This window comes from Culex pipiens, chromosome 3 (genome assembly GCF_016801865.2).
Source record: "Culex pipiens pallens isolate TS chromosome 3, TS_CPP_V2, whole genome shotgun sequence".
Taxonomy (NCBI): domain Eukaryota; kingdom Metazoa; phylum Arthropoda; class Insecta; order Diptera; family Culicidae; genus Culex; species Culex pipiens.
This window is the reverse complement of record NC_068939.1, coordinates 62,151,834-62,170,712: the sequence shown is the minus strand read 5'-3', so window position 1 is coordinate 62,170,712 and position 18,879 is coordinate 62,151,834. Positions and strand designations below refer to the sequence as shown.

Sequence of the window (18,879 nt, the reverse complement as noted above, 5' to 3'; positions counted from 1 at the left end):
TATTTGCATTGGACAAACACTACTTCGGTTCGGGGAAGACGAGAAGTGGAGCAAACAAAATAAAGAAGTCCATATCGATTAGGGCACGTGAGTTTCGTGATGAGGAGGCGATGTGCCACGTGGGTGGCGGGGTGTTGCTGCATGTATTGACTGACAGTTGCAGTATTATTGAAATATTATGGCTGTCAATCATCGCAGTTGCTGCAAACAAGATGTAAGGAAGTTTTTGTCGATATGTTCTTACTTGTGTAGACAATCAAAAACTTGGGAAAACTTGGCTCCCATGTTTGACAGCATATCATTGTATCACAATTTAATGTCTCACTAACGTGTATATAAGAAGCTTGCAAGACCGGCACCCAATACTAGGTTAGGCTGGTCCGAGATAATAATGGCCTCGAGTCGAGAGAATAATGGTTAAATTCCCGGACACAAAGAACACAGCTCGAGATGGTCGAGAGAATTATTCTCTCGAGGTACATCGATCAAAACAAAAAAAAAACAAAATTGTCGATTACGAGAATCGAACCAGAGACCTTTGACTGACTAACCCAATGACTAAACTGCCTCGGCCACCTCAGCCTGGTGTCTGAGGAGTGGTCAGATGTCGATGTATGACACTTGTTGGAGATTTATTGTTTCAATTAAGGGTAATTCTCTACCAACTCACACGATATCGGGAAAAGTTGCTCCGACCCTTCTTCGATTTGCGTGAAACTTTGTCCTTAGGGGTAACTTTTGTCCCTGCTCACGAATCCGAGGTCCGTTTTTTGATACCTCGTGACGGAGGGGCGGTACGACCCCTCTCAATTTGAATATGCGAAAAAAGAGGTGTTTTTCAATAATTTGCTGCCTGAAGCGGTGATGAGATAGAAATTTGGAGACAAAGGGACTTTTATGTAAAATTAGACGCCTGATTCGATGGCGTACTCAGAATATGAAAAAACGTATTTTTCATCGAAAAAAAACCCTAAAAAAGTTTTAAAAACTCTGCCATTTCCCGTTACTCGACTGTAAAAATGTTTGGAACATGTCATTTGATGGGAAATTTAATGTTCTTTTCAAATCTACATTGACCCAGAAGGGTCATTTTTACACATAGAACAAAAATTTTCATTTTAAAACTTCGTGTTTTTTCTAACTTTGCAGGCTTATTTTTTAGAGTGTAACAATGTTCCATAAAGTTAAAGAGCAGACAATTACAAAAATTTTGATACATAGACATAAGGGGTTTGCTTAAAAACATCACGAGTTATCGGATTTTAGGAAAAAATGTTTTGAAAAAGTTGGTCGTCGTCGATCATGGCCGTTTATCGTCACCCGCGACAAACACGGACGACGAAACAAAGAGGAACGCAAAATGTAACTTTTTCAAAACTTTTTTTCGTAAAATCGCGATAACTCGTGATGTTTATAAGCAAACCCCTTATGTTTATATATCAAAATTTTTGTAATTGTCTGCTCCAGCGATGGAATAATCATCATCAAAAGAAAATCATTGGACGTTCATCAAGAGAAAAAATCCGAAGGGAGTATGGCTCTTCTCTCTCGCGCACGAAAGATCGGTAAAAGGAATCTAAAAAAATCATCATCTTGATTATTCGGTGGAAGATCTTTTTCACTATTACACTAGCAAGTGAAACGTCACACGTCGAAATATGACCTGTCACATTTTGTTGATAGGCAAAGTGTGTAAACAAAGTGAAATAAATATTTTTAAGTGGTGCTGACAAGGAAATTCACAAAAAATCATCAGCAGATTGATTTTCTTGGAGAAGTTCGAGACGATTTTCTTTCCGTGATTTGCCTCTTTCCTCTTTCACGGGTGAAGAAAGTTCGCAAGCGAAATTGATTTTTTTGCGATTATTCCATCCCTGGTCTGCTCTTTAACTATGTAGAACATTGTTACACTCTAAAAAATAACCCTGCAAAGTTAGAAAAAACACGAAGTTTTAAAATGAAAATTTTTGTTCTAAATGAAACAAATACCCTTCTGGGTCAATGTAGATTTGAAAAGTACATTAAATTTCCCTTAAAATGACATATTCCAAAAAAATTTACAGTCAAGTAACGGAAAATGGCAGAGTTTTTAAAACATTTTAAGTGTTTTTTTCGATGAAAAATACGTTTTTTTCGGAATTCTGAGTACGCCATCAAATCGGGCGTCTAATTTTACATAAAAGTCACTTTGACACAAAATTTCTATCTCATCACCGTTTCAGGCTGCAAATTATTGAAAACACCTATTTTTTCGCATGTTCAAAAATTGAAGGGATCGTACCGCCCCTCCGTCACGAGGTATCAAAAAACGGATCTCGGATTCGTGATCAGGGACAAAAGTTACCCCTAAGGTCAAAGTTTCACGCAAATCGAAGAGGGGTCGGGGCAACTGCTGTGTGAGTTGGCGGAGAATTACCCTTAACATATTTGTTATGATGGTGTAAGTTGGTAGCATTATTCTTTCGATGTTGGCACTGAACCCGCAATTAATTTTGAGAGAACTATTCTCTCGACTCTGAATTATGGATGTAAAAGTTTTCAGTTCTCTATTCTTATATTCTCTCATGTTTTAAACTTAACAATAAACTCCTTGAAAAAAAAAATTCTTATTAAAATCATCAAAAAGTTTTGACTGTTCAACTATGCAATTATCTAATACCAAACTATACTTAAAAAAGCTGGTGAAATTTTAAAAATAATACCTTGAAATGATATTTCTCTACACTCACTTTGATATGATTACAGTATGACCTTTAATTCGATGATTGTGCGAAGTCAATTGTCCGAACTCATAAGCCACACCCAAAGCTGCTCGTTCCGTAGCAACCCAGGGTGACTTCCCGGCCTTTTTACGGTTCAGCTTTCCACAACAATAACAAAAAAAAGAAAAGTGAAAAGCCCAAGTTATCCCTCGCTCGTCGCTATTATCCCAGCGCACGGCATCTCAAGCCGTCGTTGAAACCAATCTTTGGAAAAGACCTTTTCTCTGAAGCACCCATTAGGGTGCCATCTATTTAAGATAAAGTAGTGATGATTTGGGGTTCGGCTTTGCCCCACCTTACACTAAGGACCACATCCAAATTGAGCACCTGCTGGTTATATCGGGGCAAAATAAATGACTCCTTCTCGGTGTGTGTATGTGTGTGCCATACTATAGACATACACACAATGTACTCTGCGTCAGGTCATTAGACGTCGTCACGTTGGATGCAACTCGAGAGCTTCACTTCAGGTCGATAACGTATCACCTGCTGTGTTCCGGTCGACGGTGGCAGCAATTAGTCGGAAGGTCTCTCCCCTCCCCCCTTATCTTGTTGCCAGTCGACGGAGCATTCAAGAAATCCTGGCCAGCAGGCAGTTCGTCATGCTTATCTGTGGGACGACGTAATCGCCGGCCAGGTTTGCGCAAATTGATTGTTTCGTAGAATATTAGCTTGGTTCGTTTCTGTGCTGATTCTCGTTAGCCATACGAGCTTGAGCTTGGGACTGGCACTTGATTTACATACTGATTTATTAAGCACTTGATGTCATGGAATACAAATTGTGTCAAATTGACAGACAATTATGCACAATTACTATTTGCAGCTAGCTGTCAAATTAAAGCATAAATTTGATAAGAAAGCTAATTAACTGATCTCAAAACACAAATAAATGTCGAGAAATAATTTACATCAATTGAAAGCGAAATGAGCTATTCTTCATCAAGACTGGAAATGGATATTATTAATATTTTTGATATGGTTCAATTTTGTGGGGTCCTTTCCTATGACCACAGAAGCCATAGGGACGTGGCGTTACATCGTGCTGCCATCTGGTTTTTTGAAGTGCAAGAGTGGAAAAGTGCTGAGTCATCGTCTAAAAATAGACGGCGTCCTATCTCGCCCAGCAAAATGAAGTCGATAAAGTAGTCGGTTTCGATGCGAAAAAGTGGAAAACGTGGTCTAAAAATAGCGACGCCATCCGCCTATTTTGTGTCATTAGTTCACCCATACAAGGCTCCACACAATTTTGGCAGCTGTCTATACAAAAATGGTACGTAAAGTTTAGAAAATCTGTAACTTTTGAAGGAATTTTCTGATCGATTTGATGTCTTCGGCAAAGTTGCTGCTGGTAGGTGATGATGACTATTCAGAAAACAGGAGCACGGATTTTTTTTAAACGATTGATAAATGAACTTTTTTCCCTTCCTCAATGGGGTAAGGCTATAATCCTGCTCTGAAAATTAACTTTTTATTAAAGTGTCGGAGACCAACATCCATCCATCCTCTCGACTCAGAATTGTGTGACCAAATTTGTAACTCAGTTTTCTCAGCACTGGCTTAACCGATTTTGTTCAAAACGATCTCATTCAGCTTGGTTTATGGTCCAATACTGCGCAATTGAATTGTTTTAAGTCTCGATAAAGTCTCGATAGTTCAAAAGTTATGTGTAAATATGTGTTATGAAAATATACGGATCTCACTTATATGCATGTAAAATATGTCCGGATCCATCGGACGACCCAGCGTTGGTTAAGTGAAAGACCTTCCAAACGAGTCCAAAACATTGAAGATCGAGCAACCCTGTCTTAAATTATGATCACTTGAGCGATATTTGAGTACTTTTTTATTCCTCATTTAGAAGGCATCAACCCCATAAATCAAATAATTTTATGAAGAAAAAAAAACGAAAAAAAACCCGTAAGTGAATTAGGATAGTATTTTCACAAAAAAACAATTTTACAAAATCCGTATTTTTTTTATTTTTTTTTATGCTTTTTAGGGAACAAAGACCGCAAATTTTGAGCCATAGTATAGACAACAATTTTGTTATGTCTTTTTGAAAAAAAAAGTTTTTTTGAAAAAAATGTAAAGAAATTTTTTTTTGCTTCAGTTTTAAATGTAAAATCAAATCAAATTTGCAATCGAAAAGAATTTCACCATTTTTGCACCGTTTTCAAAGGAGCAATTCTCCACGAAATCGGTCCTTTTTTAGAATTTTAATTTTTGTATTTTTTAATCCGACTGAAACCTTTTTTGGTGCCTTTGGTATGCCCAAAGAAGCCATTTTGCATCATTAGTTTGTCCATATTATTTTCCATACAAATTTGGCAGCTGTCCATACAAAAATGATCAATGAAAATTCAAAAATCTGTATCTTGTGAAGGAATTTTTTGATCGATTTGGTGTTTTCGGCAAAGTTGAAGGTATGGATATGGACTACACTGAAAAAAAATGATACACGGTAAAAAAATTTTTGGTGATTTTTTATTTAACGTTTTGTCACTAAAACTTGAAAACACTATTTTTATTTTTTTTTATTTGTTGATATGTTTTAGAGGACATCAAATGCCAACTTTTCAGAAATTTCCAGGTTGTGCAAAAAATCTTTGACCGAGTTATGAATTTTTTAATCAATACTGATTTTTTTTTAAATCGAAATACAGGTCGTAAATTTTTTTTATTTTCGATTTAAAATCAAATTTGCAATCAAAAAGTACATTAGTGAAATTTTGATAAAGTGCACCGTTTTCAAGTTATAGCTATTTTTAGTTAACTTTTTGAAAATAGTCGCAGTTTTCCTTTTTTTTAAACTAGTGCACATGCTTGCCCACTTTTGAAAAAAATATTTTTGAAAAGCTGAGAAAATTCTCTATATTTTGCTTTTTTGAACTTTGTTGATACGACCCTTAGTTGCTGAGATATTGCCATGCAAGTGTTTAAAAACAGGAAAATGGTCCGATTTACAATGTTAAAATATGAAACATTTGTGAAATTTTCCGATCTTTTCGAAAACAATATTTTCAAAATGTTTAAATCAAGACTAACATTTTAAAAGGGCCAAACATTCAATATTAAGCCCTTTTGAAATGTTTGTCTTGGTTTAATTTTTTTTTAAATATTTTTTTCGAAAAGATCAGAAAATTTCACGAATGTTTCATATTTTAACATTGTAAATCGGACCATTAGTTGCTGAGATATCGACATTAGAAAATGGTGGGTTGTTTGGGTGAGACTTAGAAAACATCAATTTTCCTGTTTTTAAATTCTTGAATGGAAATACCTCTGCAAATCAAGTTTTAGTGACAAAAAGTTAAATAAAAAATCACCAATTTTTTTTACCGTGCATCATTTTTTTCAGTGTGTTCCATATCCATACCTACAACTTTGCCGAAGACACCAAATCGATCAAAAAATTCCTTCACAAGATACAGATTTTTGAATTTTCATTGATCATTTTTGTATGGACAGCTGCCAAATTTGTATGGAAAATTATATGGATAATCAAAAAATGCAAAATGGCTTATTTGGGTATACCGAAGGCACCAAAAAAGTTTCAGTCGGATTAAAAAATACAAAAAAAATCGAAAGACCGAAATCTGAGAGAACTGCTCAAGTATAAGTAAAAAAAAAAGTATAGCCACATGATATTTACTAAAAAAATCCTTTTCCGATTTTTCAAAATGATGTCCACGGTTGGCCTTAAAAATGGTTTTTATTTCGAAAACTTTACAATATTTTCAAAAGATTGGCTATGAGATATTATAGATTGGACCTCTGGTTACTGAAATAAAGCGAATAAAAGAATAAGAAACAAGAATTTTTTTTAATTCTCATCCAAATATCCCACATTTTTGAATTCCATTATTTCAGCAACTAATGGTACAATTTTAATGTTAAAAAATGAAACATTTTTGAAATTTTATGATCTTTTCGTTTTTTTAAATAGTTGGAATCAAGACTAACATTCCAAATGGCAATTATTCAATATTACGCCGATTTTAAAAATTATTCTTATTTCCAACATTTACAAAATATTTTTTTCGAAAAGATTATTTTAAAAATCATACACATCATTAAAGCTGCTTGAGTATTATGGTTTCTAGCGCTTGAAGTAATTATATTATCTAGTATAAAATAAGCGCTCTTGAAGAGAACCAAAGTTTGTTTACAATTGTAAGTATAAATTGTTCCGAATTTGTGGTTTTCAAGGGTCAAATGAAAGTAAGAGCGAATAATTATGCTTTCCTTCAGTAAAGTTAGAATACAGACGTTAATGTCATTCACTATTTTAACTTTCAGTTGGCTTCATCCTTTCAAGACCCATTAGCCTTGAAAGGGTGAAAACAAAATTTGAACCACCCAAATCAAAATTGGCATATCGTCGTATTCGAACTATCTTGTAGCACGTTGGGCGATGCTGGGCTAAATTGAGTTAATTACGCCATTTTGTGCAGCCCTCAATGCTTCACCTTTAGACCTTCACAGATCCCTGAAACTCGATTTTAAATTCTGCGATATTCAATAAAAACCGAAAAAAAAACTCCGTGCATTGTTGTCATATTCCATATGAAAAAAAGTTTCAATCTTGTCATGCTATCTTGACTCACCCTGAACATTGGTGTAATTCCGACAAAGGGCAAAGGGATTTCAGGTCAGAAGGTGTTTGACACAAGTACGTGACCGACTATCGTAAACAATTGTAATTATAACTCGGAACTTTGGCAACAAAATGCACTTCGGAAACTTCGGAAAAATGCACATAAAGGTCAGCCAAACAAAACGTGTTTGATATTGTTTACATTATGTGTTCTAGTTTTTGTTGATTCAAGATCAAACATTGAAACGCGTTTTTCTCAGAATGTCAAAAATCGCCTTGCGACAAGATAGCACGACAACGTCAATTTGGTGTACTGTTCAGTTGGCAACATTATCAACTCTTAATTATAAATCAGACAACTGTGAATTTCAGCCATTAACAAGTGATGAGTTCAAAACAACTCAGAGATAGTTTTTTTTCCCCCAAACTGTCTTTTGAAATTAATCCCCTCGAAGATAGGTCATTAAAATATGCAAATGAAAGAAAGATGACTTCAACAAGATACAAAGTTTAAACTCGCGCTGAACTAGCATGACCTCGTTCTCGGTACTAACGAGTGCTTCTACTTGGAAAACAGTTCGAAAACTTTGCTCCGATCTGAAAATCTGAAAGTCAACGCCACATCTGAGAGGAAAATTTGATACTTTATATGTTCAAAGAATTAAACGTGCAGCAATTTGCGCCCAAAGTTAGGTGGATTCGATCGGAAGTTGGCAAAAATTTTCAGTGTGGCAGTCCCTTGGAGGAAATTTGTTTTGTCAAGAATTTATGAAAAAAACTTGTCCAGAAGAGCTGTGCCACTAGCATTGACGATAAAGGAAAAACTTCATAGAACGCTGCAGAAAACGGAAACCAACACCGGAAAAACTTTTTCTCCCGTCCTCCCCGCGTCTCCCCCCAGGGGAACCATCACACAAAGTGACGATGACGTGAAGGATGGCGATGTTGTGCCACCCTTAAAATTGGGGGGCCGCCCGGTTTATTTTTACTTCTGAATGAACTCTGCGAAAAAAAAAAGTTCTTCCTCTTCGTCTTTTCACCCCTGAGGCAAATCCACTTTTAGCCGTTTGCTATTGCTAAATTACTGTCGACGAAACGCGACTATCGTGACTGACGGCTATTTTTTGCCTTAATCCTGTATAGTTTGTGTAATTTAAGCCAGCGTTGGTAAACACCGGATGGTTGGAATTAGTGGTGAAATTAAAATCGAAAAACTGCTTTCACTTTCTTTCAAACCCCAAAAAAAAGTCCGGAAAACCATTAGTTACTCAACTAAGTGATGTCGCCAACAATTAAATTGGAAGAAAAATTGTTCAACCAACTGTTTCCAGCCCTGGGTCGCCTCGTGCAACTGACTGCTGTGTGTTTAATTTGCGGATTGCTTGAGTGCAAGCGATAAACTAGGTCGGAACTAATTGCCAACGAAATAGGATTTTAAATGAGCGTCTTTCTGGAACTGCTGTCCAGTTCGGATGTAGTTTCGTCCAGTGTGAACACACGCCCAGATTGCAGACGTCAGAAGCAGGATAACATTGGGAAAAGATATCATCATTTAAAATTGTTATATAATGTCGACAAAACAATTTTAGCTAACTTTTTTTTAGCGATTAAAAATAAGTTCCAAATAAAACTTGGTGAAGCAGCAAACAGAAAAAAAATCGATTCATATGATCGTGAATCATGGTTCATGAACCTGGATGAAATTTATTCATGAGTATAGTGCATCTGCACCATAAACGTGTATAAGTTTATTAGTTGTTCTGAACACATTTCACGATATTGGGAATTGACGTTTACAGTGCAATATTGTTTACTGATATATTGGAAATTTGTGGCAGTACACATTAAAAAAATCAAGGTAATATTACATCTAGAAATGGGCAAATCTTTTATGTCAGAAAAATGTGTGATTTTACCTCTATGCTCTCTAAATTGAAGACAACATTACATGATTAAAAAGGTAATATTAAACCATCAGATTTCACACCTACCAAATTAACACAATTTTTCATTGTGTAGCATAATTGTTATAATCACAGGAAAAAAATGTGTAATTTTGGAAGGTAAAATTTTAAGGTGTAATATTACCTTAGTTTAAATTGAAAAAGTGGCAAAACACTAGAAAAGGGATTAATTTACAAATTTTTCGTGGTAGAAATATTATTGTTTTCTGCCATAACAGATATTTGTGTACATATGTACACAGTAAAAAATTGTGTAAATTTGGAAAGTGTAACTTTGGAACGTTCAATGTTACCTCTTCTATGGTGGCAATACACCACAACAGTGGTAGAATTACACATTTTCAGAGGTAATCCTTTAGAGTGGTAAAATTACACATTTTCAGAGGTGGTAATATTTCAATTTTTTATTTGATTTAAAAAGCATTTAGTGATACTTTTTGACGTTTTCGTTTTAAAACGCAGTGATGTACTTTTGTGAATTTTTGTTCAAAATGTTCAGCTGATTTTGCATAAAAATGACCCATAGAACAGTAAACAAAAAATCATGGTTGTATAACATCCAGGTCTGGTCACAAAAAAAAGTAATAGTCCCTCTATTTTTTTTTTTAAATAACCAATATTCCATTGCAATTCCATTTTTAGTATATGTTGAGAGGTAATTTTAAAACATCCAACTTTACACCTTCCAAATTTACACATTTTCTAACTTTGTGCACGATTGTTGTGGCTCGTGAATTGCTAGAACGTGGGGATTTTCTCTGGATGAATTCAGCTTTGTTAATTTTGGTCTTCATGTTAGCAAAAAACACCAAATAGATTACACAGTCCAACAAGATTTTGTCTCTGAGACGAGTATATGTGTTCCTAGTAGAATTTTGCCTGCTGAATCCGAATCCGGGTCCAGAATTGCTCCAAATGGTCCCAATTTTGAGATACACCCGTTTGAAATGTTAGTTTAGGCCAAATTTAGCTACTTTGTCGACTATTTTACAAAAGAACTATTGAATAAACAACAAAACCAATACATGTATCTTAAAGTTCACGTTTTCCCCTTTCTGAAACACCCCTGGTTTTTAAAATTTGATTGTTTCTACGCATATTGATAGCCATTTTAAAATTATATCTTCAGTTGGTTCTTATTCAAGTTTTTCCAACTTGCATACAAGTCAAATTCTAATTTTAAAATGGCTTTAAATATGCGTAGAAACAATCAAATTTTAAAAACTAGGGGTGTTTCAGAAAGGGGAAAATGTGAACTTTAAGATACATGTATTGGTTTTGTTGTTTATTCAATAGTTCTTTTGTAAAATAGTCGACAAAGTAGCTAATTTTGGCCTAAACTAACATTTCAAACGGGTGTATCTCAAAATTGGGACCATTTGGAGCAATTCGGGACCCGGATTCGGATTCAGCAGGCAAAAATCTACTAGGAACACATATTCACGTCTCAGAGACAAGAAACATTTGATTTTTTGTTGAACTGTGTTATTCGTTTGTGAAACTGATTTGCTAGACTTGCTAAAGAGCACACAATTTCGTTTTAGAAGTGCAAACTTCGAAAAACTGATCAAAAATGTTCTAAAATTTTCTTTTTTCTAAAAAAAGCTTTTACGTATAAAGTCCAGACTCCATTATCCGAAGGCCTTGGCAAGCTTAAGTATGACGCCTGTTCTACTCTAGTTTCAAGTGATTTAGATTTTTTAATCCAAGATGGCGGCCAAAATGGCTGTGATGGAATATTGAAAACATGTATTTTGTTTTTTGTCTGCCTGTGTGGATCAATCGGACCGCGCACTGGACTCACAATCCAGAGGTCGCCGGTTCGAATCCCGAGGCAGACGCAAAAATTCTAAGTGTTATTATAGGTATTCGGTGCCCTCTCCCCGTGCCATACCTTCACACTTAGGAGACCCGGGAGGCGGAGTCTTGTCGCAAAAAGAACGATACACGCCTGTGGATCCGTTGACGAAACCGCAAGGTTTAAGAGGGCCACATTATAAGGTGTTACGTCGATTCCGTTTTTTTTCCATTTTGTTTTTTAATATGTAATCAACTACCCAAATTTGACTTAAAATGGGGTCGCAGAACTCAAATTTGTAATAAAATAAAATAAAAATACTAAAAATATTTTTTGACTCGTGATTCGATTATCCGTAGTCCCACACAAACCTTCGGATAATCGAACTTCGTATAATCGAAACTTCGGATAATCGAGGCTTCGAATAATCGAGTCTGGACTGTATTCTGATAAATGATGATTAGGCCGTCCCAAAAAAATGAAAAGTTGTCAAATCTTTGGTGCTCACCCCTAGAATGATAGATTAGGATGTCAGGATCAATGTTTTCATACAACAAAAAATTCCCAAAAATGGTTTACAACTCGCGCGCAGAGCTTGAATGAAAAAAGTGCTTTTTTCGAGTATTTTTCAGAAATGCGCGTACAAATCATACTAAAATCATTCAAATTTGGTCGCCGTGGGCTTCAAGTTATAGTTTAATGTCCCCTGAACAAATGCCTGTACAGACATGGTCCATAAAAGCTTGTGTTTGAGCATGGCAGGGCGTTTTAGGGAGAAAAAAATTGTATTTTTTAGCTTAAAAATTTCAAAAATCACTCCCCAAAACGAGCCAAAACTAACGTATTCAGCTTATAGGAAATTTTACGAGGATCATTTTGCTTTTTTTAACATTCAATTTATGTCCACGCAAAGCCGAGATATTTGCATTTTAGTGAACAAAAAGTGACGAATTTTCAAAATTCTTAGTATATAAGCGTTTTTAACACAAAACATGGGCTACTATGATTACAAACGAGAAGGCATATATTTTGAATATTTTTATTTTGCTCGCTCAAAAACGATATTTGTTCATAAAATTTCATGAAAAAACATGAGATTTTCTTACAATGTGACGTAAACGACAAATAATCATAAATCAAAATTAATTTCATTAAAGTACATATCTCCAAGCTGTGAACGTGATTTTTTTGCATGTGCATTCGAATTAAACAAATTCATTTATAAAAAAAACTTTTTTTTTCAAAAATAGTTGCCCATAAAAGCTTTTTTTGTTCATATCGAGAAGATTACAGAGTAGTACTAATAAATAAGTCGTTTACGTCACATTGTGAGAAAATCTCATGTTTTTTCATGAAATTTTATGAACAAATATCGTTTTTGAGCGAGCAAAATAAAAATCTTCAAAATATATGCCTTCTCGTTTGTAATCATAGTAGCCCATGTTTTGTGTTAAAAACGCTTATATACTAAGAATTTTGAAAATTCGTCACTTTTTGTTCACTAAAATGCAAATATCTCGGCTTTGCGTGGACATAAATTGAATGTTAAAAAAAGCAAAATGATCCTCGTAAAATTTCCTATAAGCTGAACGCGTTAGTTTTGGCTGCAAAATTTTTTGGCTCGTTTTGGGGAGTGATTTTTGAAATTTTTTAGCTAAAAAATACAATTTTTTCTCCCTAAAACGCCCTGCCATGCTCAAACACAAGCTTTTATGGACCATGTCTGTACAGGCATTTGTTCAGGGGACATTAAACTATAACTTGAAGCCCACGGCGACCAAATTTGAATGATTTTAGTATGATTTGTACGCGCATTTCTGAAAAATACTCGAAAAAAGCACTTTTTTCATTCAAGCTCCGCGCGCGAGTTGTAAACCATTTTTGGGAATTTTTTGTTGTATGAAAACATTGTTCCTGACATCCTAATCTATCATTCTAGGGGTGAGCACCAAAGATTTGACAACTTTTCATTTTTTTGGGACGCCCTACTAATGATGGATGCAAGCAAATCCCTTCTGTGCAAATATCATAATGTTTGTTCTTTGTGATACAGTCTAAAACAATATCCTGCAAAATACACCAAACATATAATTTTGAAATGAAAAAATGTTCTAAATGAGAAAAACTACCTCTCGATTTTTACAGTACACAGTAAAATAAATGGGACCGTGGTGTAGGGGTAAGCGTGATTGCCTCTCACCCAGTCGGCCTGGGTTCGATCCCAGACGGTCCTGGTGGCATTTTTCGAGACGAGATTTGTCTGATCACGCCTTCCGTCGGATGGGAAGTAAATGTTGGCCCCGGACTAACCTAAAAAGGTTAGGTCGTTAGCTCAGTCCAGGTGTAGGAGTCGTTTCCCTGGGTCCTGCCTCGGTGGAGTCGTTGGTAGGCAGTTGGACTCACAATCCAGAGGTCGTCAGTTCGAATCCCCCGGGGTGGTTGGAAGCTAAGGTGTAAAAAGAGGTTTGCAATTGCCTCAAAAATCAAGCCTTCGAACACCTAGTTTCGAGTAGGAATCTCGCAATCGAGAACGCCAAGGCAATGCTGTAGAGCGAATAATTTGATTTTGATTTTGATTTGAGTAAAATAAATGTTATATTAAAAATCTTGGAATGAGAACGTCATTTATATCAGAAAAAGTATGTAATTTTACCACTAAAAATGTCTAAATTTACCTCCTTTCCGGTATAAGAGGTAAAAGAAGTAATATTTAACTTTCCGATTGTCGATTGTCCACGCTCCATACAAAAAAGTTTTTTTTTGTAAGGACAATTGTCCACGAAGGGGGGGGGGGGGGGTTAATATTTCCAAAAAAGTGTCCACGTGGTTAATGGATAGCCCCTACACCAAACCGAACCGATTGAAACATCCATAGCTAAAATTGGACCACGCAGTGTTGAGAAAACTGAGCAAGTATGGAAAACACATCCATGCACACAGAAATTTGTTCAATTTTCGGTTCTAGGTCGGTAGGTGTACATGAAGGTGGGTCTATATGAGATCTCTGTGAAAAGTTTCATTTTTAAAGCAGGATTATAGCCTTGCCTCAGTAAGGAAGGCAAAAAAACAAAAAAAAAACTATAAAAGCAAAATAAAGTCGAAAACAAAAGAAAACATATGCCTTAATCCCTGGGATTGTTCAGCTCAAATCAATCGCCATCATAAACAAGCAAAATTGTGATCATTTCCAAAAGTTATCCACCCAATCACTTCTCGTCCCAAGCCAAAAACCACTAATAAATTACGATAATAAACTACATAATCACGGACACGACACTATCCCAACCCTCTGGCAACCGTCCAGAGGAGCCGTGCTGCTTTGCTGTACAACGCTCACACCCACAACATCGTCACCGCCACCTCCAACAACAACGACAACTCACTCACCTCTATTGATTCTTCCGTCAGTGTTGAATCCCATCAGCATCCGGAAACAGCTATAAAAATGGCTATAAAATTTAAATCCACTCCAGTTGCATTTTATTGCTTTCCGGCTGCGGCGTTACATGATGGCGTGTGCGCGCGGGAAAAAAAACCAACGCCGCAGCTGCTGTCGTCTTTTTGTGTACGTAGGTGTTTGTGAGATTTGCAACAAAGTACCAGTGCTCGGAAAATATGTGCAGGTCTTTGGGAAATGAAAACAAGTCTAGAGTTTTTATTTTTGATAAGGTCCTATAAACATATAAAAGACAATAGTTTATTGGTCCTTTTAAAAAAAAACTCTGGAAGTCATCTTGTAGCACTCGCATTTTGGGCCAAATTGAGTTAAGAACGCCATTTCGTGCAGCTCACAATGCCTCACCTTTTGACCTCCACAGATCCCTAAAAATCGATTTCAATCCTGAGATATTCTTTGAAAAACGATCCGTGCATTGTTGCCACTCTATATGAAAAAAGTTTCAAACTTGTCGTGCTATTTTGACACACCCTGCAAAATAATGTATGTGCGACGACCGGCCAAAGCGAATTCTGGTCAGAACGCGTTTGACACACGTACATGCCTAACTACCGTAAACATTTGTAATCATAACTCGGGACTCCGGAAACCAAATTAAACCAAACTTCGGGACAATGCACAAAATTGTCAGCTAAACAAAACGTGTCTGTTATTGTTTGCATTGCGTGCTCTAGTTTTTGTTTATTCAAGGTCAGACATGAAAACGCGTTTCTCGGAACGTCAAAAAGCAACTTGCGTCAAAGTAGCACGACAGCTTCAAATTGATAAAATGTTCACAAATCTTTACAAACTTCATTTTGCAACAAAGAAGTCAAATAAACCAAAGGAAAATCTGTTTTAGAAAAAAAAAATCCAAAAAAGAAAATATGTACACAATAAAAAAAAAATATTTGAAAAAAATTTAAATTTGGGAATGTGTACATTTTTTAAGTTGTCAGAATAAAATCAGAAATTTTACAAAAAAAATGTTTAAATTTATCATTTTTTCGATCTAATGTTACATTTTCTGTCTAAACTGAAGTAATACCACATCATAAAAGAGGTAAAATTTCTTCCAGTATTTTCCAAAATTAAATATTGAAAAAAAAAAATCTAAATTATTTCATGAAGTCAATCCATTTCAATAAATATACCTCATACCTCATTTGATAAGATAAAATATACCAAACAAATTAAAGTTAAGCCGTGCTAATTTACCGAGTTTCCAGAGAACTGCCTGCAATAAAACATGCTTAGCAAGAGCAAAGTGTCAAGGCTGGCACCAATTTTCAGGCTGATTGATTGATTTTTCCATCGTTCATTTCCTGATTTTTCCCTGACTTATGCTTCGTCTTATGCATTTTTCATTTTCCTTCTCTCCCTTCTCTCTCTCTCTTTTTTTCCAGCGAAAGGAATGTACGTGGGGGCGCCGTGCGAGTTCACGTGTCACCCCAAGCTGCACCACGTGTACTGCGACCCGTCGACGAACGTGTGCAGCTGCGAGAAGGATTACGTCGTGCTGTTAGGATTACTAAAAGGATGTGCCAAGCGTAAGTGTATTGCGCGAAAAAGCTCCGCCATCACCACCACCACTATTATGGTTGTGGGGTGGGGTGTTCCCCCGGCGGGTCGATGAGCCACATAGTTTCTGGTTTCGTGTGCGTGTGAGAGAGTTTGGTTTGGTTTGAGGAGAGAGAGAGAGAGAGAGTGTGCTCGTTGGGGCCTAGCAATGTGCCAACAGCTAACACCTGGAAACAGAATGGGAAGGGGTCGCGAAAAGGTGTGCGCGGTGCAAAACCAAAAATACGTTAAACATAGCTTTTTAGCAAAGGATTTGGATTGCCACCCACTAGCCAACAATAATAAAGCCATCGTGGGGAATGGATTTATGTTTTGCCGAAACACTTTAATCAAACGATTGAGGCAAAGTTGGCTTCTGGCAAAATTTCATTTAAACTGATTTTTTTTCTCAAACAAATTATTCCAAAATTATTGTAATATATATGTATTTTGATATAAAATCAGAAATTATTAGCATAACATAGCATTGGTGTCTACCCGTAGATGCTACTCCGTTATTGAACAGGACCTTCAAAGAATGCTCCATGGACCACAGATGAAAAGTCGGAACCAATCATCACCACTTCGCATATTTCAAAGACCCCTATCATGCTGACCAATACTGGCGCCGGCCACGACCAGTGGTAAGACACGGGGAAGTGGATGGGAATGCTAGTCCGATACTTGAGTGATGGAGACCGCTAAATCGACAGCGTCTTCGACAAAGTATCACATGAAGTTTTGAGGGATTAGTAAGATGGGCATGAGGTCAGGATCCATCGTGGTAGGTGATGCGACCATAAGCAAAATGTTTATCGGTTTATGTTTTAATCTTAGGCAGCCGGCTGCGAAAAACACAAGGATAATGATTTAACTTCATGCTTTATGCGGACGCGTGCCTTCCAAGCATTTGTGCTATAGGAAGGACTTATTGACTCTTTAATGCGAGATCATAATTTAATTTGGCACGCAGATCTATTATCAATCAAATAAACACGCAAAGAATACAAGATTGTAATCAAACGGTTGTGTTAACGAAATCCATATTTACTTTTTAATCTTCTGTATAAAATCCGAAAAAGACTTGTGAAAAAAGGCTTTATTCTTGATGATTTAACGACCGATTTTTAATTATTTCGTGGCAATGAAATACTATTAAGCCGTAGCGAAGAATGAGAAAATATTCAATAAGCAATGTAAAGTCAAATCAACCGCGCGCGAAATCGAAAAAAAAACAGATTCATTTGAATATGATATGACCAGAAAGTGAAACATAGACGTTGCCTTCCAAGCTGTGACGCTATAGGAAGGACTTATTCAATCGCGTATTTTTAATTTCTTACCGCCAGCGTGCCATCCGAGCAACGGTGCTATGGGAAGGGCGATATTAAATCAGGAATTATTCAAAGAAAAAGCAGCCTAAAACTTGAAAACGGTACACTTTTGCATACAAAATGAAGCTTTCTACCGGCCTTAAGGTTTGATATTTTTGGAAAACAAAATTTATTCAAATTTTAAGGGCTTTACGTCCTATCATGCACATGTTTCGGTTTTAGGCTTAGTACGGGCATCGGAACTAAAACCTGAATGCCCGCTAATCAATGATTTTTGTTACAGTCTATGGAGTACATTCTCTAAAACAAAACACGCGATGACTCATACTTTTATACTTAAACAATCTTCTAAGACAACGTCTAAGATGCTCTACATTAGAGTAGCCCGGGGCAATTGTGGGCATCTAACAAAAACATCGCACAGTGGGAAAAATCGAGGCAAAAAACGGACTTAATTGATGCCGGTCAATTAGAACTTGCAACCAATGGGACCATCCACAAACCACGTGGACACTTTTTTTGGAAATCTCAACCCCCCCCCCCCCCTCGTGGACAATTGTCCATACAAAAAAAAGTTTTTGTATGGAGCGTGGACAATCGCCATACCCCCCCCCCCCCCCCTAAAGTGTCCACGTGGTTTATGGATGGTCCCCAAGACTGTTCTTCTGTGAAAAATTCCGAGGAATCGATTGGTGACGGTGAGAATCCGCGGAAATTTGCGTGAAGCCCGTTTAAGGTCGATTTACCCTATTTTTTGCTGTTTTTATTATTTATTTAACATATTTAAATGTTGCTGAAATGTTCAATATTTTGACATAGCTCTTTCTGACATGAAAAATTCCGAGGAATCGATTGGTGATAGGGAAAACTCGCAAAATGTACCTGAAAATCATTTCGATGGAGAAGAAAAAGTTATGTCACTGCATTGAACATTTAAGCAACATATTTAAAACTTATAAAAACAGCAAAAATAGGGTAAATCGAACATAAACGGGATTTACGCAAATTTCCGCGGATTCTCACCATCACCAATCGATTCCTCGGAATTTTTCACAGAAGAACAGTCTTGGTTTTATTTTTAATTTATATTTATTCAGATTTTCTCTTTCATGTACATTCATTCAGTTAAAATATTATTGAGTGTCCAATCACAATCGATGACTTTTCACCTCAATTTTAAATACTAGCAACTTTCATTTATTCATGAAATATTGTAGCTATCGCTATTCAGTGATTTTAAATGTAGGAGGTCCTACATGAGAACAGTCTTGGTTGAAAGTGCTTATTGACCGGCATCAATTAAGCCCGTTTTTTGCCTCGATTTTCCCCACTGTGCATCGTTCTGTTTTCTACTGAAAATGTCAAAAAATTAAAAAAAAAATAATTTTATGTTTTCATGGGTTTTTTTTTAAGAGTTTTACAATCAGA

General features: G+C 36.2%; 1 protein-coding gene across 6 annotated transcripts in view; it reads left to right on the top strand.

The window, feature by feature from the left end:
* The window catches only part of LOC120426203 (uncharacterized), a 92,280-nt gene that overhangs the window by 17,214 nt on the left and 56,187 nt on the right, over nucleotides 1-18,879 (top strand). For all 6 annotated transcript variants that reach the window (XM_039590912.2, XM_039590911.2, XM_039590907.2 and 3 more), the window contains exon 3: nucleotides 15,964-16,107. In XM_039590912.2, coding sequence (XP_039446846.1) covers nucleotides 15,964-16,107 — 144 coding nt within the window. The remainder of the gene's footprint in view (nucleotides 1-15,963; nucleotides 16,108-18,879) is intronic.